General features: G+C 49.4%; 1 protein-coding gene across 3 annotated transcripts in view; it reads right to left on the bottom strand.

Moving 5' to 3' along the window:
- Nucleotides 1–950: 950 nt before the first annotated feature.
- Nucleotides 951–23,422, bottom strand: part of NOS1 (nitric oxide synthase 1) — a 185,955-nt gene continuing 163,483 nt past the window's right edge. For all 3 annotated transcript variants that reach the window (XM_041729393.1, XM_041729391.1, XM_041729392.1), the window contains 9 exons: nt 18,704–18,897; nt 17,068–17,237; nt 13,780–13,990; nt 12,968–13,055; nt 11,297–11,418; nt 10,044–10,192; nt 8,559–8,753; nt 7,862–7,980; nt 951–6,471 (listed from right to left, as the gene is read on the bottom strand). In XM_041729393.1, coding sequence (XP_041585327.1) covers nt 6,456–6,471; nt 7,862–7,980; nt 8,559–8,753; nt 10,044–10,192; nt 11,297–11,418; nt 12,968–13,055; nt 13,780–13,990; nt 17,068–17,237; nt 18,704–18,897 — 1,264 coding nt within the window. In that variant the 3' untranslated portion in view covers nt 951–6,455. The remainder of the gene's footprint in view (nt 6,472–7,861; nt 7,981–8,558; nt 8,754–10,043; nt 10,193–11,296; nt 11,419–12,967; nt 13,056–13,779; nt 13,991–17,067; nt 17,238–18,703; nt 18,898–23,422) is intronic.

Raw genomic sequence — 23,422 nt, 5'->3', positions numbered from 1 at the left:
GAGCCGGACTCTGAAGGGGTTCCCTGGTCCTACCCCAACTCTGACCCACCTCTCACATTTGAACTTGGGCGTGAGGCTCAGGGATGGTGTGGAGGAGGCAGGAATGGTATGTGGGGAATGTCTGATGTTGGGTAAATTGTTTTGTAATTTAAAAGGCTATCTGGCGGTTTGTGCTTTTTTGGCCAGGAAATAGGCGTGAATGTCAAAATGGTCACAGCATCCAAATGGCCCTGTCCAGAAGGGTACGACAGACAAAGCCTTGGGGGCTCCCACCCCCTAGTTTATCCTTTTATACCAACCACCCTGTCAGAGTATTTGGGGTCAGCTCTTCTTTATCTGTCCTTTTAGTGCTTTTGAGGTCCCTTCCTTTTGGAATTAGGTCTGAAGCCAGCTAGGAATTAGGTCTTAGGGTTCTCAGAGTTGTGTATACAGGGATGTAGGGCTGGGGATGAAGGTGGTACCATTTCTTTGGGGCCCACTCAATGGATGCAGCCATCATGGGAGCAAAGGTGGTGCAGGCAGGATGGAGAGGATGCTGAGATGCTCTACCTGGATCTATGTCAGGACTCAAGAACCTTCCCCGGCTGCTGGGAGTGCTCTCAGCAATTGGCCCTTTGGGAGTAGCTTCTGCTACGGAGAGCAGGCTGGTCCAGGCCTGACTGATGGAAGGGTATGGAACCCAGCCTTCTGGCCCCAAATCACAGCTCTGGAAGGTCACCTTCAGAACTCCCTGCAAGGATTGGCTGAAATCTCTGATGCAACGATATTGTGGTTCAGGCTTTCTCTGGACTGCTCTCCCTCCCCTCCCCTCCCCAAGACCAATCCCAGATCAACCTCTGCCACTTGTCTCAGGTCTCAAGGTAGGCTTCCTGGGGGCACCTGGCTGGCAATGGCCAGCAAAGGTGGGAGAAATTCTAAGCAAATCAAGCAATAGACAACAGCCAGTGAAGTCAACTCCACTTTTTAATATTGTAACCATAATGCAAACAGGCATAAGTAGACTTTTGTTGAATTCCATCAAGTTAGAAGATGAGGACAATGCAGAAGGAGAGCATGCGGTGAACACAGCTTGGACAACCTCGCGAGGAGCGTTGGGGCGGGCATCGGTCCTCGGAGGAAGGTGCCAGAGCGCACGGGACACTAGGCAGACATTAGCAGCATCGAGAGCTCAGAGGTAGGGGGACGTCCGAGTTTCTGACAGCGTGTGTGTGGTGACATGCGACACCCGGTCTGCCCACCTCCCTGGCTCCTCAACCCCGAATGGAAACCCACTGGTACAGCATGGAGGGGCGGCCACCTGCATGTTCTCTCTCTCTCTCTCTCTCTCTCTCTCTGCCTTCCAGGAAACCACTGCTGAGCCCTGAGTGGTCCTATGATCACAAGACAGCACGACATAAGGAAAACAGGGTGGAGGCAGGGTACATGGCATCGGGCCTCTCTGGGTCATAATTAAAGCGATGCCAAGGGCACAGCATCTTGCCAAAATGAAACCATCCTTCGGTCTTGGGAGGGAATTTGTGAAACCACTTTTTCACCCTGCCCCCCTCCCCCACCTCCCCCACCAATCCTTGGAGTCTCAGATAATGGAAACAAAGCCATCGGGCTGAGGGCTGCTTTGCTGACTCCAGAAGTTCCCTGATGCAAAGGTCTGGGGCAGCCAGGAGAGATTCTTTTGCCCCCTGGGGACATCTGACACTGCCTGAAGACCTATTTGGTTGTCACATTTGGTGGGGGTGTCACATTTGGTGGGGGTAGGGGGACTGCTACTGGCTTCTGGTGAGTGGTCGCCGGGGATGCCATTCAACATCCTGCATACAATGCACAGGGCAGCCTCCACCACAAAGAATTCTCCAGCCCCAAATGCCAATAGTACAAAGATTGGCTGACCCTGGACCAGAATCAAGTCTGGGCACTTGGATGTCCTGGACTCATTTTCTAGAAGACTATGGAAAGCAGCATTTTAAGGCAGATTTGCTCCTGCATGCCAGGGCCACCTCCTTCAGAACAGTCTCTGTCCTGGACCAGACAGACATGCTTTGCTTCTTCAGAACCGTTCAGATCTTCCAGGACAAGACAAACTCATAAACAAACAAAGGTATATTTACCCCTGACCTCCTCCCTTGCATGTGGTTTTGACAGATATTAATAGAGAATCGATTCAAGACCCATCCATGTTCTGGGGGTGAGAGTTTACTTAGGTCCTCAAGTAGGTTTGAGACTCCTCAGGGTTTGGGGAGAGGCAGCTTTGGCCACTAGGTGGAGACCTGGGGTGGATCGAGGACAGGTACATATGACAGAAATAGGAGAGACCAGGCTGGTGTCAGCCTCAAAAGGTCAGATTCAGGTTCGTGGGGACCATCTGTGTTGAGTTCTGGGGGGCAGGGACTCTCAGATCTATCTTCCATCATCCCAGCCCCTGGTCTATAATTCTTAAGCCAAACAGGACATTTGGATGCAGGAAACTTGACAAGGGCTGGGAGACATCAAGGAGTACACACAAGTCATACAGGATGCCTGGATGAATATTTCTTTCTCCTTGTCACCTGCAGGCAGTCTCAGATTAACCTGCCAATTCAAACAGAAGGCTTTGCTGGTAAGGTGGTGACGTGCTGGAGGTCAGGGCAGTGGAGATGTAAATATACAAGTTAATGGTGGGCTTAACACAAAATCTTAACCCCACAGTTCTCCTGAAGGCATGAATGGTCAGCGCTCTAGCGGTAGCCCAGACATCTGGCTTGCCCATCCTGGCAGAGAGACAGTTTGCCTGTGATCTGGGTCAGAAAATCTCACTTGTTTTGGACTTAGGGCAAAACCTGACCTCCTTTTCGAAGTCCAAAGCAGGTGGCTGCCTGAGAATGTGTTTGGCAAGAGAATCCTATATTCTAAGGCCAATGTCTAATTGGCCTGGGGTCGGTTTTCTTTCTGTGCATCTAGGCATGGCTGGACCTTGGAAGGATGCACCCTGTTGGCTGGTGGGTAAGCTGGCTATCATGTCAACAACTGCAAACTCATCTTTCCCTGAGGCTGCTTTTTCTCATGAGACTCCTTTCTCTGCCTAGAGGTAAGACTCTTGACTTTTTCATTTGTTTTCCTTCTCCACAACAGACAGGTCTCCAGGTCTTGCTGATCAGCCCCTGGAGTCACTGTATCACTATATCTGCCTTTTCCTTCCTTCCAGCCTTGGTTACTACAATAGTCTACAGATCAGCAGACCAGCTGTCCAGGCTCTGTGCTGCAGCCAGAATATTCTTTTCCAAGTACAACTCCAATTACCTTACTTTTCCTGTTTGAAAAACATTCCTAGGGATACCCTGCTGCCTACCAAATAGTCCAAATTCCTTGACATGTGCTCACCTGTCCCTACCACCTGGTCCTTGCTCACCTTCCCAGCATCTGGCTCATCATCCTCAGCCTTCCAAAGCTGTGCCTGAAGCCAGCCTCGATTTACTGCAACACACTCCCATCTGCGCCTTTCCTCCCACTCTTCCTACTTCCTGGATATCTTATCTCCCTAAACCTGTAGGTGGAATCCACCCATTTCTTAAATCCCAGACATTTATGGCAATTCTAAGAATTGTGTGTCTACATACGAGATTCCAAATCATCTTTACAAACCGTACGCTCCACTGTGACTTCTGCATACAGGTATTGATGATATGGAAAAATAAAATTTGAAAGCTTCAGTGGGCCAGGACCTGGCTATTTTTTGGGCATTATCTCATTTAACCCACTTTGTTCTATAAGTGGATATAGAGACATGGGAAGGTTAAGTCACCAGCCCAGGGCTGTCTGAAGAAATGGGAAGTGGGGAGCGCAAGAGTTAGCATTTGGATGCAGGGCTGCTTCCAAAGGCTCCACTTTGGTGGATCTGAAGCATTTCCCTGAATGGAAAGGGTATCTGGCCATCTCCCTCCTTAGAAACCAAGCGGGGAAAATCCTCCTCCTCTCAGGGAGTTTAATGACCTCTGCTCCTTTTGTAACACAAGGTGGGGCAATTGGATTCGTAGTGATGATGGGGTGGGGGGCATGGCCATTTCAGCTTTTCCCCATTTTAGGGGATGTCTCCTTCCTTCTGGCCTAACTCACTTTTGTTAAATGGAGTTGGAGCCACTGCAGGCCAGTCCTGGGGGAAGATGGACAAAAAGGTCTGTAATCTAGGTAACCCCCAAATGCCCAATCAATCCTATTTTTCTGCCCACTTGTTGTGAAACCAATTTTTGTGACAGATTTGGCTACTGGGAACTGACGTAAAAAACCACCACCAGAGGGCAGCATTGACCCACTGTGGATCAGAGCTAACCCCTAAATCAAGATTTCACACTCTGCCCCTTTGATAGGCTCCTTACAGGGAGGCTGTTCATAACAGGGATTCTGGCAAATGAGAGAAATACATCAGACCAGAATCTTCCAGCGGGGAGTCCTGAAGTGGCTTGTGATGGGGGTTGAAAGGTGTTTACCTTTAAAACAAAAAATCCTTCTCGGGAAGAAGGATGCATCCAGGTTCTATAATCGCTGTGTTGGACTCCCTGATAGACAAGATGAGTTTCCAAGTGCCAGCCTGCTACTAGGGGCAGGGATGCATGAAGAAGGTGCTTGGCACACAGGAAGTGCAGACGTGGTAACAGGGAAAACAGCTCAGCGTTGGGGGGTGGGGATCCCAAGATCCCAAGAGGGAGGGGGGCTGCCCCAGAGGGTGGAGAAGAAAGGCCAGGTCTAGCTTGTCCTTTGCCTTTAGGAATCTTGGAGGTTGTCTCCTCCTGGGGACACCTCTTTGGCACCCTGTGTCCCAAGGCCCTTCCAGAGAGGGCCAGTGCCCTTTCTCTTTGGCAGCCCCCTAAACGGAGCATCAGGAAATACCCATTGTGCCATATAGAAAGGCAATGTGTCTCTCTGTAGGACAAAACATAATACAACAGAACAGAAGAACATACAGGGTGGCAGGCTTCCCCTCCAGGAAGGCTTCCCCTTTACCCTGGGGGGTGGAGGGGGGGCAGGGCAGGCCCCTCCAGGAATTTCGTGGCTCCCTCCAGGCCTGTCATTGATTCTGAGCACTTCCAGGTAGAGAGGGACCCTCCCAGCTCATTCATTGGGACAGGCAACCTGCTGAGGACAAACTGCAACTGACTGATTCTCGCTGAAGACTGTGATGCCCATTTTGGATGGGAGTCAAGGCTCAATTTATTTGTCAAAATTATTTGATCAGGCTAGAGACTTGGGGGATCACTTTTAGAAGGCCAAGGGCATGAGGACCAGGCCACTGTGGGTTGTGGTCCTGTAAAAGAAGCCCTGTTGGTGCCTCATGGTGGCTTCCTTCTCCAACCTATCCGCGTTAGTGGGCTTCTATTATTTCCTTCCTAGGGTAGAGGGGTGAGTCTTTGGGGCATTTGGGGCAATAACAAAATAGCAATGATACTCTTCCTTGATATTGTTTCCAGTCTCTACCACTTTAAAAATCTGATCTCTTCCTACTGTTTTAGCTTCATCACATCACGAGGGGAAACTGAGGAAAAGTAACCTGTCCGAAGTCACCTGGTGGCAAAGATGGGACAATTCTTATTTCCCACATATTCTCTTGGAGATTACTTCTCCGGTTTTCTGGGTGGGATTGTCTGGGGAGGGCCAAATCAGGTGATCCCATCTGGGGCAGGGTTAGGGTTGCAGAGGAGGTGTGCTTAATCCACCAGACGGGTTGGTTTCCCAGCGAGGGCTCTGCTAACCGGTGCCAGAATCTAAATGCAAGCAATTCTGTGAGCCCCCTTTTGATGGAGGCTCCCTCCTTAATCATCACGCTGGCCTTGCCCTGCCCTTTGTAACCAGGACAAGTGTTTCAGGGACACGATGAGCATAGATAATAATTATGGACGCGTGAAGAGCTAGGGCACGGTTCCTGGCACTGAGAGTCTGCAGGGAACACACTTACACAGGCAGATGGAGGCCCAGGCCTGTCACACGCACGCACACCTGTGCACACACACCCACACACACACATGCGTGCACGCGATCAGGACGTCATCATAAAAAAGGATAAAGGGAGGCTTCAGCAGCAGATAGACTGGCTCAGAAGACTCTCCTGACCAGTCCCTGCAGCCTCCTCCCAGAAAACAAGCCCTAACATGAGCAACGGCCATGTTCCAGTGATTTCATGCACCGGTGATTTGCCCTTGTTGGGAAGAGGGTGAGGGGGAATTAGTTTTGTAAGAGCCACTGTGGATTATAAAGGCATTGCATTGCAGCAGGAAAACTCAAGGAGAAAACCCAAGGGGGCCAAGGAAATCACTGAGGGGCGAGGACCCAGAAGAGGAAAAACCACAGCGACAGGACGAGAAGGACAGCTGGGGGCCACATGGGGTCCCATAGGGAAGGTTCAGCAGTGTCCACACTTATAAAACCTGCAGCCGTCCCGCCGGGGCGCATGGGACGGCCCCCCTGCCAGTCGTCTGGGCAAGAGGATCCAATTAGGAGCTGAAAACCCTGCAGGAAGACAGGGAGGGGGAGGGAGTTAGTGCCATGGAAGCAAAGCTGCTTTGTGTCCTTACAGAGCCCCAGAGAAGCCACTAAAGCCCTGGGCACAGGGGCTTCACTGCCACTTCCTCTGCAGGCCTTGCACCTGGGACAGCACCTGACCCCTAGCTGGTGCTCGTCTTGAACGAATGGGCAAGCTAATGAATGAATGAATGAGTGCTTGCTCACCAGCACAAGTGACCCGGAAGAGAGGCAATGACAGCCAAAGGAGTTGGAATCTTAAAGGCAGTAAAGTCAGCCTACTGGATCCAAAATATGTTTTCAAGACTCTGTGTCATCATATGGTGTAAAAATACAACTGCTTAAGAGATGGGGTGTCGGGGGCACCTGGGTGGCTCGGTGGTTGAACATCTGTCTTTGGCTCAGAGTGTGATCCTGGAGTCCTGAGATCAAGTCTCGCATTGGGCTTTCCATGGGGAGCCTGCTTCTCCCTCTGCCTATGTCTCTGCCTCTCTGTGTGTTTCTCACGAATAAATAAAATCTTAAAAAAAAGAAATGAGGTGTCTTCCCTATGCTACTGAAAATAAGACAGTCCAATTCCTACCTAATTTAACATAAGGGGCACACAGTGGTGGTTTGGGGGCACTCTGGGGCGGGCATGGAGTGAGGGGCATTACAATCGTGGTTCAGAGGTCAGGGCAATAAGGTGAGGTTTAATAAGCGAGACTCAATCCAGTCCTGTGGTACCTCAGACTGTTTCCAGCAATTTCTAGAAGACCAGTGAGACGATAAAAGTAATACCAATTGGGATTTGCGTGGATGAGAATGCTTGGGGCAATTTGGGGGTGTGTGGGAGGTGGTGTAAATGCTGGGAGCCCTGGCCAGGAATATACCTTTCTGGAGGCTGGAGCTGTTATTCCACTAGAGGGTGCCCCAGGCAGATGCAGGCATCCAAAGCCAGGGTTCCCATACTTGGAGGGGCCTCAGAATTCCCTGGAGGGCTCCTTAAAACATAAACCTAGGGCACCTGGGTGGCTCAGTTGTTGAGTGTCTGCCTTTGGTTCAGGTCATGATCCTGGGGTCCTGGGATTGAGTCCTCCATCAGGCTCCTGGCAGGGAGCCTGCTTCTCCCTCTGCCTGTGTCTCTGCCTCTCTCTGTGTCTCTCATGAATAAATAAATAAAATCTTAAAAAAAAAAAAACAAGCCTTGGTTCTCACTTGAGTTTCAGAGTCAGCAGGTCTGGGGTAGCCTGGGAATTTGCATTTGTAGTTTGCTCCCCACTGTGGGAAAGCCAGGGAAGATGAAACCAGACATCCCCCCCCCCACCACAACACCCCCATCAGGACTGGGAAGAGAGGGCTCTACCCACCCCTCCCCTTGGGGATGGAGCCAGCTTACTCATCCGTGTCTTTTTTGCTCTCTTCAATGAAGGCAATGGATTCAGATCTAAGGCGGTTGGTCACTTCATACGTTCGGAGGGTGACCCCGAAAATATCCTCATGGTACCGGTTGTCATCCTGGAGGACAGAAACAGCCCTCAAATGCCAGCCAAAGGCAGGAGAGGGGCAGATATACTGACACCCTGGAGTGGAATGTCCTTAAAGAAGATGAGTTCTAAGCAAACAAGATGTAACCCAGTGGCTCCTGGAGGACCTCTGGCGTCCTAGACTGTGCTTCACAAAACCCTGTGTTCTCTAGGGCATGGGGTCTCACCACCCCAGTGGCAAAGAACATTTCAGTTTACATCTGAGCTGGCAAACCTTGGACAAACTTTTGTGCAGTGTGCAGCCTGTACAACTGCACAGGACAGTGCTGCAGCTTGGTTCTGGGGGCAGGAAAAGTTGGTAGGATGGTTTCCACCTGCTTGTTATTTTCACACACCACAGGCCCCACCCATATTTAATACGTGCGCCTGCCCACCCAGCACCCAATCATCCTCCTCCCTTAACTATGGTTTGGGACCACAGGCATCCTCTACCCTGAGCCATAAATGGGAAATTGGGAGCAGGCAGGGATGTCATCATGGTTCCTCTAACCACAGACAGGTGGGGTGAGGAAGAGGCGACAGGAATGGGCTGCTGAGCCTGTCACTCACCCTCAGCCTGCTGATGAACACGCCTGCATCCTCTACGGAGAGTTTCCCCTGCTGGGTCATGATGCGCTGGATGGCTTTGAGGACATCAGCGGCCATGGTGACGTCCCCGCAGACATAGATGTGGCCCCCTTGCTCCTTCAGGGCTCGGTACACAGGTTCTGCTAGCTGCTCCTGCAGGATGTCCTGCACATACTTCTGCAGGGAGCAGGAAGATGCATGAGAAGGAGGTGGGTCCTGGGGAGACACTCCCCCAGGAGAGCAGAGCCCGACACAGGCGACCCTGGGGGACTGGGAGGACAGTGAGCAAGAGAGGGAAAGGCGATCCCAGGGTGTATGAAGGAGCTGCTCCCCGAGCTGGAGCTCAGCTGTGCTGAGGACCCTCCAGGGGGCCATGCGGAACACATCCCAGAGCCAGAACCTGGAGAAGCAGAGAGTGGGACACGATCGACCTGCTCCCCTGGCCAGTGGGCAGCGGTCACCCACGGTCACCCACGGGGTGTGAACACCTGTACTCCGCCAGGTGTGGGGTTCGTTACTGCAGGCATCCTATGCTGGGGTGCCAGAGCATCCTCAGGGCAAGCAGCAAGAGACGGGGGAGGGGACGGGCTGCCTGTTGACACCCGCACAAAGCCAGCTGCCACAGCAAGTGAAACGGGAGCTAAGAGAGCGTGGGGCGGGCACAGGGAAGTCCAATACAGCCTCCAGGGCGGTTTGCCTTATTGGTTGAGGATGCCTTTCAGTTGTCCAGGAAACTGCCCCAGAGTGAGGTTGACATGCAGCTGGGATGTCCCAGCATGGGTGTCTTGCTTCTTAAAACACTGGTGTACTTGCACACCAGTCATCAAACAGCCCTTGCCCAGACCCGCTGAGTTCCTGCCCCACCCCAGTTGTCCAGGCCCCTTTCCTGGGACCCCTTGGGTCTCCCCCCAACATCCAGTAGGAACACGCTCCAGTCCCATGGCCTGTGTCTATTCTGACTCGGAGTACCTCTTGTGGACTGCTGAGTGTTTTTTTTTTAATTCCTATTTTTAAAATGTTTTTATTTTGGTAAAATACGCATAGCATATCATTTAACATGTAACCATTTTCAGGTGAACACTTTGTGCACCACTATCTTGTGGAACCATCACCCTATCTATTTCTGGAACTCATTCATTACCCCAAAAGGAAACTCTGTACCCACGAGCAGTCACTTCCTGTTCTCCTGTCCCCAAAGCCCCTGGTAACCACAGATCTGCTTCCTGTCCCTATAGATTTGGCTGTTCTGGATATTTCACCTAAGTGGCATCATATAACATGGGCTGTTAGATATTTTAAATCAATATTTTTATGCTTGAGCAATGTCCCGGAGGAGAATTCAGAATACGTGTGGGGGTGTCTGGAGGTGGGAGGCGCATGTGTGTACAAGTGTGTGTGTGTGTGTGTGTGTGTGTGTGTGTGTGTGTTGGGCTGGGGTGCAGGAGCTGTGAATGGGCCAAGGGTTACCTTTGGTTTGTCTGGCTCCCGGGAGTAGGCCGTGTACAGTTCTCTGAAGACCCCCTTGTTCTTGGCCTGTAGAGTCTCCTCCCTGTAGATGTGGTCTATCTTGGACTGCCGGCACCCGAACACCAGGACCATGGGGCACGGACTCATTCCTGGGGACCAGGGAGATCTCATGTCACTGACAGCTCTGATGTCCGATTTGGGGGAGGTGGCTGGTGGTGCCAGGGGAGGGGTGCTGGGAACCTCAGTGTGTGCCACATAGAGGCATCTGAACACTGGGACAGGTGGGTGTATGTACTTGTACACACACCCGTGTAGACACACACACACACGCACACACGCACACATGCACGCACCTGCACACACTGAAAGAAGTAGGTGTTCAGGTTTTAGCAGACCCCCTTTCTCTGGATCTCAGTCTTTCCTTTGCTCCCCATTCCCCTGTCCTGGCTAGTTAGCAGCCCCTACCACTGGGTAATGCTAAAAGCCCAGTCTGTGGGGCCATACTACCCGGGTTCAAATTCCAGCTTTGTGTGATGATGAGCAACTTGACTTTCTATGTGTGTATTTCCCTAGGTACAAAATAGAAGTAATAATAGCATCCACCTCCTAGGGTTACTTCAAGAAGTAAAACATTACAGCCCAGCGAATATATACAGTGAATCCTTTATCAATATTAGCTCTTCCATCAGAATGATTGGGCCATGGGGGCAGTTTTTTTTTTTTTAAGTTGTTTCTCTGTCTTGTTCAATACTATCCCTTGGCACCCACAATAGTATTTGGTGTTTACTAGATACTCAATAAATCCCTGCTTAATGGATGCCACAACTGTGGGTTTCTTTCTCTCCCCTCCCAAAACTGATCTGTTGTGTCTCTCACAGCAAAGCCTGCTCTTGAATATAACAACCTTTGTGACAATCCCTTAAATGTACATACATTTGATAAGGCTTAATGTTTACTCTTCTAGAGCTGTCTGAATTTTCAGATGGGTCCTATCTTAAGAAAGAAGTGTCTTCTGGGGATGGAATTTCAAGCCCTTAGAACAAGCTGTGTGGGAGATTTGTTTGGATAGGTCCTTTGAAGTATAACCATGAACCTCACCTCTGGGTCGGGTCATATTATGATCTCCCTGACCTCCCCCAGGCAGTGACGCAGTGGAGAGGGAACTCTATCATTCCTCCAGGAGGTTGAGACACAGGCAGTCTCTCCAGGTTCAGGCAGGGTGGAAATCACCTAGCTGCTGAACTGTGACCCACCTTTGTGTTGGATATCAAATTGCCGCTGCTGCCAGAAGCTTCGGAAAGGGGCGATGCCAGTGCCTGGGCCAATGAGGATACAGGGCACTTGGGGATTTCGGGGCAGGTGGAAGCTGGGTGCTCTGGACAGGAAAGAGAGAATCAGAAGGCTTGCTGAGCTCAAATCTGATCAAAGGTGGTTAGGCTTTGGGTAGACCAGATGGCTTTCTTGGTGATAAGGTGGGATGGTGTTCTTCAGCTGGGGATCAGGTGCCCCTTATCAGAGTGGGCGGTCTCACAGGTTTGGGGACTTCTCTAAACAGGAGCTCCTCAGAGCCCGGCTACCACTCCAATTCCCAATTTTCCTCATTGCTGAGCTAAGCCACACAGGGCAGTGGGATTGATTTAACTCAGGGTTTCCCGAAGTCAGCACTACTGACATACTTCTCTGCTGTGGGGGGTGTCCTGTGCATTGTAGGATATTGAGCAGCACCCCTGGTCTCTAACTACTAGATGCCAGGAGCACCCTCCAGCCGTGACAAACAATAATCTCTGCAGGCTTTGCTACAAGTGCTCTGAGGGGGAAAACCAGCTCCTGCTGAGAAACCAGATTCGGCCACCAATGAGATCTCCTAAATCAGGGAACAGACTTCAGTGTACACCGGGTGGTGTTAAGAGTGCAGATTCTTGGGCATGAAGCAAGTCTGGGCTCACTATACCATATTTTTGAAGCACCACCGGGGATTCTGATGCTCATGATACATGGACCATCCTATGAAGATTCCACTCTCAATAGCTGAGAAAAATCACTGGTCAAGGTCACTGTTTGGTACAGAAGTCAATGGTTGACAAAGCAGGAATCTCCAGAGCCTATGAGCTCAGGTATACCCTTCATTGTGAATGATTTTTGAGTTGTAATTTTTATTTGATGGCAGTAAGAACACTTAAATGAAACCTACCCTCTTAACAACATTTTTAAGTGCATGATACAGTGCTGGTAATCACAGATAGGAATGTCCTTTAAAACTGAATTTGGGGGGCCCCTGGGTGGCTCAGCCGGTTAAGCGTCTGCCTTTGGCTCAGGTCATGATCTCAGGGTCCTGGGATTGAACCCCGTGTTGGGCTCCCTGCTCAGCGGGGAGCCTGCTTCTCCCTCTTCCTCTGCCGCTCCCCCCCCCTCCTGCTTGGGCATGCATGTTCTGTCTTAAATAAATAAATAAATAAATAAATAAATAAAATCTTAAAAAAAATCCAACCAACTGAATTTGGGAGGAACTGCTCTGATGGATGGGGGACGAGGGTTTGGATCTTTCTCATCTCCAAGAAAGTGGAAACAGAGTGGCTGGTAGACAGTGGATAGTATTTCCACCAGTCTGCAGATTTCAGGAAAGCTGATGTGGCATTTTTGCCCATTGTAGATGCTACTGTTGCCCCAGCATCTAGCACAGTGCTTGCACTTGATAAATATTCATTGCACTGACCTGACTTTGACTAACGGGCTTGCTTCGCTTCTGCTGTGTTGCCCGCCCCACGATCCCATTTACTTAACAGCTTGGAGGGATACAGAGTGTTGATCTTGCTTCTGACTCAGCCATATCTCCAGAACCCTGGAGGCTGGTCCACCCAGTCCAACTCAGGACATCAGTATGCAGATTTGGGACAACTGCTTATTTCTCTTCATTTGCCACTCACCCTCTCACGAAACATGGGACTACTTCGTCAGCCTGTATCCGGTTGAGCCAGGAGGAGCACACGCCGTGGTGAATTGGTCCTTCTCCATCTAGCAGAATAACTGAGGTGGTCTGGTGTGCCGACTCCCTGTCACTGCCCCCCACCCCCCCCTCCAGGGCAGAAGGCTCACAGCCCCATGCCACAAGTTTCTGCCTTGGAAGTCCTTGTCTGGATCCCTTCCCCTGAAGGGGAAGAGGGAATGGTATAGTTGGGGTGAGCTCACAGCTGTGAAACTGCCCAGGGTTCCTGTGGGTACCGGTGGGTAGGATTCAGACCCTGCTCACTGAAAAGGTCCAGGTGAGTGTGCTCTGGGTGGCTTCCCAGGATCCTGGTCTCAGAGCTCTCTCAGGCACTGTGCATTTTAATTGCTTTATCAGGGAGGGAAAATATGGGAGAGAAAGGGTAGGGTATCTGACTATCCTACAACCAGCGGGACTTCAGGCAGCAGAGAGCTCTGCCCTCTGAGGGATGGGTAGGCATGGCTTGTTCCAGTTGCTGCTTTGGCAGGGGTGGAGGGCTGAGGAGGGGATGAAGGTAGTAAAAGGGCTCTCAGGCTTTGGGAGTAGAGGAGGCTTTCAAGGGCATATCCTCCCTCCTTCCTAATTCTGCACAGGGTTGGCTCTGCCAAAGGGGACAGTTTGCCTGTCCCGCTTCTTCTCCTAGTTCCTGTCTTCGGGGTGGGTCACCTCCTGGGAATTTGGGATTGGGCAGTCCTGCAGAGGTCCCTGGGGGCAAATGCAGATGCCCAAGGCTCTGCCAGCGCCTCTGCCTACCTCCGGTGCGATAGGAGACAATGGCCACGGTGAGGTGCACTTCATCTGGATACATGTCTGGGGAGGAGCTGATGGAATAGTAGCGGGGCTGCAGCAGCGACAGCTGGGTTAGGAGCAGGGTGGAAGGCATCTGGATGGACGGGAACTCCTCCAGCACCTCCACGATGGTGGGGTTCTTACCCCATTTCCATTCCTCGTACTCCTGTAAACCCTGTCCAAGAAGAGGGACACAGAACTTGCACCCCACCCCTGGTACATTCCCAGTGAGGGCATCAGAACATCCAGGGATGAAGGTAAGTAGTAACGATGATACCCAGCACTTACACAGTAATGACTCCATGTTAGGTTTTAATTCTTACAATGACCTTATGAAATAAATATGACTGTTATCCCTATTTTATAGCTGAGGAAACTGACAAATACAGAGGCTCTTTGACTTTGAGGCAGTGATTCTGGGTTTTGAATCTAGATTGAGGGCTGGCAAACTTTTTAGCCCAAAAGGTAAATGTAGCTTACTACCTGTTTTGTAGGGCCCATTAGCTAAGAGTTGTTTTTACACAGTTTAAATTGTTGAGGGAGGGCAAAGAATGAGATATGAAATGTGAATTTCTGTGCCCACAAGTAAGATTTGATTGGAACCCAGCCACAACTACTCGGGTATTGTCTATGCTGTCAGCTTATAATGGTAGAAGTTAATGGTTGTGATGCAGACCTCATGGACTACGAGCCTAAAATATTTACTACCAGGCTCTTTATGGAAAACGGTTGCTGACCCCTGCTCCAGGCAGTGTGGCCCTAGGATGTGTGCTCCTAACCATCATAGGTCCTGCCATATGTAAAGGTCAAGAGAGAAGCACTATGGTGGGAGTCATGATTTGGTGGTATAGCATGCAGCCCTGTGATCTGTGAGTTTGCAGGGCTGGAGATGCATCTGCAGAGAGCATAGGTCAAGTTCAGGATGGTGAATGACAGCTCCAAAGGAACAGGTTAGGGTGTGGAGGACCAAGTTCAGGGGCTTGTGGACAGCAAAGCCCAGCTGTTACCAGGGAACGGAGGAACTCTCTGGGGCTCTGGAGTTATTTTTTCTACATCTCAGAAGCTGTTCTGGGCAGCCCCTGATTGCTTATAGGAGACTCAGATTTTGAGGAGAAAAGCATATTAAAAGTGTTCTTCAACAGATGAATGGATAAAGAAGATGTGGTCTCTATATACAATGGAATATTACCCAGCCATCAGAAAGGATGAATATCTACCATTTACATCAACGTGGATGGAACTGGAGGGTACTGAATGAAATAGGTCAATAAGAGAAAGAAAATTATCATATGGTTTCACTCATATGTGGAATATAAGAAATAGTGAGAGGGACCCTAAGGGAAGAAGGGAAACTGAGTGGGGAAAAATTAGAGAGGAAGACAAACCATGAGAGACTTCTGACTCTGGGAAACAAACAAAGGGTCGTAGAAGGGGAGGAGGGTGAGGGGATGGGGTGACTGGGTGATGGGCACTAAGGAAGGCATGGGATGTGATAAGCACTGGGTGTTATACTATATGTTGGCAAATTGAATTTTTTTTTTTTGGCAAATTGAATTTAAAGAAAAAAAATGTGCACTGTATAACACAGCTTTCCCCCATGTCCCTAAAGATCATCCTTGCTTTGTTGAGGGCATGGTATCCTTGAGAACATGCCTCCCAGGTCTCAGCCTCACTGACCTCTAGCTGTAGGTGTGCAATTAGCCAAAAGCCTCAGGAGCATTCACAGGAAAACAGGCATGGCTCACCCATGTTGGTGCTTCCTATAGCTGTGGCTGCAGTTCCAGATGCTTCCATTCATACTTCCTTCCCTCTCCTTCACTTGGGGTCAGACTTGTTGGAGGCCTGATGGTCCTCCCAGCCTTATCTGACTCTTGCCCATTTTTCCCTCACACAGGCTGGTTCCCTTAATAGAAATCTTCACTCATTTAATCCCACCTTGGAGTTCACGCACTTTAGAAGAAACGGGCTAACACATACAGTTTATCAAATTCTACTCGAAATCATCTCATGCAAACTGCAGTCTCGGATCCCTCTTCATAGTAGGCCCCCATTAATTAAAATTTTTTCCATTAATTAAATTTTTAAATTACATTTATACATGTACATTGTATACGAAGTTAAGCAATTCTGCAAAGCTTACAATGAAAATTAACGCTCCACTTCTCCAATCTGTTTTTCAACTCCCCAGAATGAACCACTTAAAACTCTTTAAATGTTCCTTTTGATGTTTGTTTTCTCATTTCTACGTACAGCTGACCCTTGAACAACATGGATTTGAACTGCGCAGGTCTACTCGTTTGCAGATTTTCTTTCAACAAATATAATAGAGGACTCTAAATGAAATTTCTCTTCCTTATGAGTTTCTTAACGTTTTCTTTTCTCTAACTTACTTTATTGTAAGAATAAAACATACAAAATATGTGTTAATCAATTGTTTATATTATCTGTAAGGCTCCCGGTCAACAGTAGGCTGAATCAGTGGTTAAGTTCTGGGGGAGTTAAAAGTTATATGGATTTACTGCTGCACAGGGGGGTCAGCACCCCTAACACCTGTGTTGTTCAGGGGCCAGCTGTAATAGGCATTCTTTGAATTAGCCTCTTCCTCTCTGCCCATCATTCGTCCCTCTCCTGGACAGCAGAAGAAAAGCTAAGCCATCCTGTGCGCGTGGCTTAATGGAGAGGAGCCCCCAATTGGAAAACTCTGGGTGGTCCTCCTGGGTAGGATTCTTACTGAGCAAGATTTTGTAGTGGCTTGGGGCAAGCAAGTCCTGGGTTTCAAAGCATGGATGGTAGAAATGTGTGATTTATTTTGCCATCAGAGGGCCTCCTATATCTTGCAAGTCCCACCAACAGCTCTTCTGCATTGGGAAAGACCTCCCTCTAAAACAGGGCACTGTGGGATTCTTTATTTTCTTTGCCCTCCAAGCATGGGTTCAGTTGGAGCTAACGGAAGCTCAAGAGTTCCAAAAGAAGGAGGAACAAGAGTTAGAACAGTAATTTCTACTGGGCCAGAGAACTCTGAGATTCAACAGGGCTATCCTTGTTGTGCCAAACCTTAGTTAGAATGAGGGGAGATGGTGAGGACGAACCAAAATGGACTAGCCAGTAGGGTGATGACCAGCTGTAAACTAAAAATGGGCCACTCTTGCTCAACGCTGCCATCTGCTGGACAACTGTTGTAATAGCTGTAGAGCTCTCCACTGACGGGGAGGTGAAAGGTGCCCCTGGGGCTGTAGGAGGCCAGACACCCACCTTGCTGAGGACCAGTAGACGCTGCTTCTCTTTCTCGCTGGTGGCCAGGGAGGCAAACTGTTGCAGCTGCAGTGGCGTTGGCGGCGTGGTGATGTCCAGGTAGTACTTGAAGGCCTGGAAGATGGTGCAGGGTGGGAGGCGGTGCTCATCTGTCCAGTTACTGATAACTCCTATGGAGGTACAATGGAGGTGAGGGGTGGATCAGGGAAGAGAGTATGAGCTCCCAGGGCTTGGGTCCAAGTCAGGAAGGCCAGATTGGGTGGCCTAGGGCAGAGGATGGGGCCAGGTGAGCCAAGCAATCCCTTGGCTTGTCACCTTCCATGTTTCACCTCCAGACCCAGAGTTCTGGGGACCGTGTGATCACCTCATGAGTGCAAGGAGCATATCCAAAATCAACTGAACAAATTAGTTCAAAAATTAAAATATAAGGCAATATTAAAATAGCATGAGACAGTCAGTCCTCTGGCATTCGATGCAGTGAGCCCCCCCACTGAGCATAAGCTATGAGTCTATTTTGGCTGTCTGCCCTCTAATGGTGTTGGCCTCTCCAACCTCTAAGTGGGATTCCGGCATTTAAAATTACAAACATGCCTAACACTTCGCTAGCACTTTCTATATGCCAAGTGCTATTCTCAGCACTTTATATTATTAACTCACTTAGTCCTCACAAACAATCTCAGGTGGTGGTGCTATTACTATCCCCATTTTGCAACTGAGAGAAATGGAAGCACAGAGAGGTCAAGGAAATTGCCCAAGGTCACACAGCTCACAGTGTGAAGTCAGGCATTCCTGCCCCAGACCTCGTTCTAACTACTACACTGTACTGCTTCGGTGTAATTTTCATCGGATATACAGTGTCTACTTTATCAGGGGCTCAACTCAAGAGAAAAAGTGCTGCTCCAACACGAAGGAAGAACTGGCTGGGTCAGATTTATTAATTCAAAGTGGTATGTCCCAAAGGACTTTTCAATAGGGCTTGGACCACGTGCTATTTTCACCTTCTGCTCTGACCGTACTCTAGCTCCTTTGTAAAGGGGACATGTTACCATATCACGGGCTGGTCAGGTAAGGTCACTGTGGTTTCTTGTACCTGAGCCCTGAGCTCACCTGTGCTGACTGAAACGAAGCGCTGAGACCCACTTGCGTTTGAAAGTTTTTGAACAGAAAGGTCAAGGATGGTCACTGAAACAGACTGGGGCCTGATCTAATGAGGTCAGAAACAGGGTTCAACCTTGAGTGGGCCATGGAGCTGCATATAGTGTCCCTTGATTTTAAGAGGAGGGAGGGATATGCTTCAACTATTTATTCGGTGGGCAGAGAGGTGGGGGCAATGAAGGAAGGCAGAGTCCCCTTCCCCTCAAGGATGAGCTATTGGTGTCCTAGCATCATGGTCACTGGCTCAGCCAGTTGGGCCAAGGTTGTCAAGCCATGAGAAAGGAGGAGTCTTCAGTCTCCTAAGTTGGAGGTGACAGAGACCCACTCTCTTGCCTGGACTGGATATGGGGAAGAAGGATGGGTCTCCTCTTCTGCAGACACCCACTGCCTCCAGAACTCCCTGGAGAAGGGGAGGGCTCTTGGGAGGGGCCAGGTGGGGTGCCTGGTCTGCCTGCCAGCCTGCCCATAGTTAGTTAGTTACCCAGAGCCGTGTTGCGCTCCTCCAGTAGCTCCACCTTCACCAGCTGGTTGACAGGGGGTGCATCCTCTAGCCGTTCGATCAGGGCATTCACAAGGTCCTCGCGGTTGCCAGGGAAGACGCCCAGGTGGTCCCCAGGCTGGTACTGCAGCTCCTGATTCCCATTGGTGTGGAGACGCACGAAGATGGTTGATCGGCTGGAGGGAAAGGGGGATAGTCGGCTAAGAGTCACCAGCTACTGCCTCCTCTCTTTGCTCCTTTGTGTCTCCTTGTGGCTGCATTTCTCTCTTTTCATTCTCTGTGGGACCCTGGCCAATGAGACCTCTGCCCCCATCGTTCCACACCATGGTCTTTAGCATGATCACCCATGAACTCTTCAGTGCAAATCCAATGGCAAGTTCCAAGTGCTCATCCTGGTCAAGGAAGCAGCACTGGACACAGCTGCTTACTTCCTCTTTCTCCACTCTCTTCTCCCAGGTTCTAGCACCCCAGGCTCTCCTGATCTTTTTTCTCTTGGTGGTCCCTTCCCATCTCCCCAGACTCTGGGCATTAGAGTACTCAGGGTTCAGTCCTCAGATTCCTTTTTTCTTTCTTTTCTTTTTTTTTTTTTTTTAAGATTTTATTTATTTATTCATGAGAGACACACAGAGAGAGAGGCAGAGACATAGGCAGAGATGTAGGCAATGGGAGAAGCAGGCTCCCTGCTGGGAGCCCGATGTGGGACTCAATCCCAGGACCCTGGGATCATGACCTGGGCCACAGGCAGACACTCAATCACTGAGCCACCCAGACATCCCAGATTCCTTGCTTTTCTATTTTCCTGAACCTGCCTTTCTCCATAGCACTTATGGGCGTCTGCCCTCTTGAACAGTTTACATCATCATGTGGTTTATGGTCTGCCCTTCCCCGCCTACCAGCCCCACACAAGCTTCCAGGACAATGTATACTCCAGAGTGCAAGGGATCTGTCTCTTTTGTCCACTGCTCTATTCCTGGCAAGTAGGACAGTGCGTGGTACACAGCAGGTACTCAAGAAATATTTATTGGATGAAGGAACCTCAGACTCCTAGGGTTAACTGCTTGCCAGAACAAACTCTGTTCTCAGTACCAACTGGGGTTCTCCCAGGAATCACTATCCAATTGGAGCCAAGGTAGTGGAGTCCCCAGTCTCTGTGATGCCATCTCTCCTGGGAATCCCAAGCTCCACCCCACTCTAGTGTGTGTGTGTGCATGTGTGTGTGTGTGTGTGTGTGTGTGTGTGTAGGGTGGGGGAAGGGTCCTCATATTACTGTGTAAAGAGAAACACACTTGGTATTGGTTGTGCACAAATACCAATATAAATTTGAAAGATCTAAGGAGAAAACACACAGGAACTTATTTATGTCCTGCCAAGTCCTCCTCTTTCCCACTGGTTATTGTATTTTCAGGGGCAAGAGGCCTTTGCTAAGTGAAGGCTTCAAGAATGAATTCTTGGACTTTGATCATTCTAGTCTTTAAATGGAATGGATCTGCTGCATTTTACACAATGCCTGAGAACTTGGGGACTGATTATACTTTGGTAAATCAGATTCTTTGTCCTCTTTGGGTTCCATCTTCATTTCTTTTTTTTTTTTAAGACTTATTTATTCATAAGAGATACAGACAGAGAGGCAGAGACACAGGCAGAGGGAGAAGCAGGCTCCATGCAAGGAGCCCCATGTGGGACATGATCCTAGGACCCAGGGATCATGCCCTAAGCTGAAGGCAGATGCTCAACCGCTGAGGCACCCAGGTGTATCGTGCATTTCTTTTCTTTTTTAAAGATTTTATTTATTTGAGAGAGAGAGAGAGAGAGAGAGAGAGAGAGAACATGCACACATGCTCATACAAGCAGGAGGAGGGGCAGAGAGAAGGAGAAGCAGACTCCTTGCTGACCAGGGAGCCTGATGTGGGGCTTGATCCCAGGACCCTGATATCATGACCTGAGCCAAAGGCAGATGCTTAGCTGACTGAGCCACCCAAGTGCCCCCCCATCTGCATTTCAGATCTGCTTTTCTTTATTGCCAATTGGTTCTCAGTAGAGACACTTCATATTCAACACAAAGTTTCTACATTCTCCATGGTATGTAAATCAACACTTGAATAGATCAATGGGACTCGCTATATAAAGGAGTCTCTGGCACACCCAAGAACCCTTTTGTGCTACAAATAGCCACCGTTATTAAAAATAGTTGTGCTGGCACATTTAATTTTTTGCAAGTATTTTCTTGAAGCAAGGCACCCCTGTCCTTAGCAGAGTGGCGGGAAATTGGTGGCAGAGATTGTGAAGGGTGTTGTCAGGATCTGGGGCCCCATTCTCCTTTCCTGGACAGATTTTGCTGTCTCTTGGGCCACTAATCTTGTCAGTTATACGGATTTGCATGACTGATTCTGCTCTGAGCTCATTGGTTTCCTGGTTCCTGGAGAGCAAAGACAACCATCGCCTCTTGCCAGCTCCAGGATGGGAATTAGCCAGCAGGGGGAGCTGTGGGGCCGCTAATTTCGGAGCCTCCTGCACCAACCACAGGAAGCCTTTCAAAGGCCCCCGAATCAATTCCCACTTTCTCCCAGATCATCACGATTTCTTTCAGAAGTATATTTGCCTACGTTCTTCTGGCCGGTACAAAATAGAAATGCGGAGGACCTGAACTTGCTGAGTTGGCTCACGCTCACAGGCACTTCCCCCAAGTCCTCTTGAATGTGACACAAGGTGGTCAGGAAGACAAGGGGCAGGAATACGAGGCAGCTGGCAGGTTAGCCTAGGTGGCCCAGGCTCTGCTCGTGCTGGGAATTAAACCAAGGGGACTCTGCAAGCCTCTGATCAGACATGGCTTGCTGAGAACCCCAGCGCTGAATGGCTTCATGGCCTCAGGACACCCTAATGGGCTGGTCTTTGAAGCTTTGTGGGGGAAGCCAAATTCCCCTCTACCTTCTCTTGGTAGCACTAACCTAGAGATGAGGGTAGTCATCTGGGGGCCTCTCCATCCCCTCCTCCAGACTCCAGAAGCATAACACACACACACAGACACATACACACACACAGGCATGTATGCTTGGCAGTGGTTCAATGACAGGTTCACAGATGAAATAACAGTCTGCTAATGTCTGGCATCAAATAATAAAAAAAAGGCTAATGTTCATTCTTTAATGAAAAGAATAAACATTGTAAGTTTCATTCATTCAGCAAATTTGTACTGAGTGTTGGGCACTATTCTAGGCACTGGTGAGACACTGATGGGTCTGGGGTCTCATTCTCACTGAATGTCCTATTCTCATTGAGAAGCAACTTAAAAGGTCCCAGAGGAGTTGGTGATGTGGATGGGTGGGTGGTGATGGACTAGGGCCAGTGGGCTGAGTGACCACCAGATAGGATGGTCCAGGAGACCTCTGTGGTGATGTGATACTTGAGCAGAGACATGAACAATGAGAGAAAGGGGACATGCAAAGATCTGTTTGGGAAGAGTGTTTGCTTGTGCAAAGGCCCTGGGGTAGGAAAATGTGTGGCATGTTTTGGAGAAGGGAAAGAAGGCTGGAGTGTTTGGAGAGTGGTCAACATAGATGTGGGGGTGGGAGAAGGAGATCAGAGAGCTGGGAAGAGGCCAGATCATGAGGGCTTCATCATGACCTGTAACAGCAAGAAATTTGGAGGTCTCCTTAATCCAGTGGGAAGCCACTGAAGGGTGTGATGCTGTGCAGTGATAGGATTCAATTTCTGTTTTTCAAAGATTAGTCTGGCTGCTGTTTGGAAATGGATCTTTGAGAGAGAAGCCAAGAAACAAGGAGACAAGTTAGCATCTACTGTAGCCACTCATACCGTTGATGCACATGGCTTTGCTCAAGATGGAAGCTATAGGTCTGTGATGAAGCTGAACGTCAAGTCCCATAGGACCAGCTGAGGGCTGGATGTGCAGTGTAAGGGAGGGAGAGGAGGCAAAGAGGACTCTTGAGTTTTTGGCTTAAGCCAAATGTTGCTGTTCTCTGTCGAAATGGGGAAGGCTGGAGAGAAGGAACTTCATCCAAGGAGCAATGAGAATCAAGAGCCCCCCCCCCCCCACCAAGAACCTTCCATTGTGATATCCCACCACCTCCACGATGCCCCAGCACTTGGGTCCCCCTCTGCATCTTTGCTCCTGCCAGCCTCTGTCTACATGTTCCTCCCCTGTTCTCATTCCCTTTCCAAAGCTTGCCCTGTGCTTCCCCTCCCCCTTCTGACATCTAGGACTTATGATCACCACACCCACTACCCATTACCACTTCATTATACTCTGGTCTGTATTGTTTGTGAATTGGTGTACCTAGAAAATGTACTTCCTGGCCAGGCAGCAACTGTGGTCACTTTTCTCTTTAGATGTGCAAGGATCACCCTCAGAAGGCTGTTTACTTCCTCTTAAGCACTTTGCTTGCAATTAAGGGTCTGGGAGGTGGGGAGTATTTTGTGATATCTCACTTATGGCCTCTTGGCCCAAACAGCCTGACTTTTGGCTGACTTGGGCAGGGGAAAATGAGAGAGTATCATGTTTTTTTTTTTTTTTTTACTTGATTATCCCTTAAAACAAACCAACAACTTATAAAGCTGGAGACAGTAGTAAGCCTGAAAATAGGTTGTGCTAAACAGAGTGTGCTTCTAAAGAGAGAGAAAGAGATCTACATACAATTTGATCCTTTTTGTGCTAATTCATGACTGATTTTAATACTAGGTTCTAGT

The sequence above is a fragment of the Vulpes lagopus genome, chromosome 14, assembly GCF_018345385.1.
Source record: "Vulpes lagopus strain Blue_001 chromosome 14, ASM1834538v1, whole genome shotgun sequence".
NCBI lineage: Eukaryota > Metazoa > Chordata > Mammalia > Carnivora > Canidae > Vulpes > Vulpes lagopus.
This window is presented reverse-complemented; position numbering and strand designations above follow the sequence as displayed.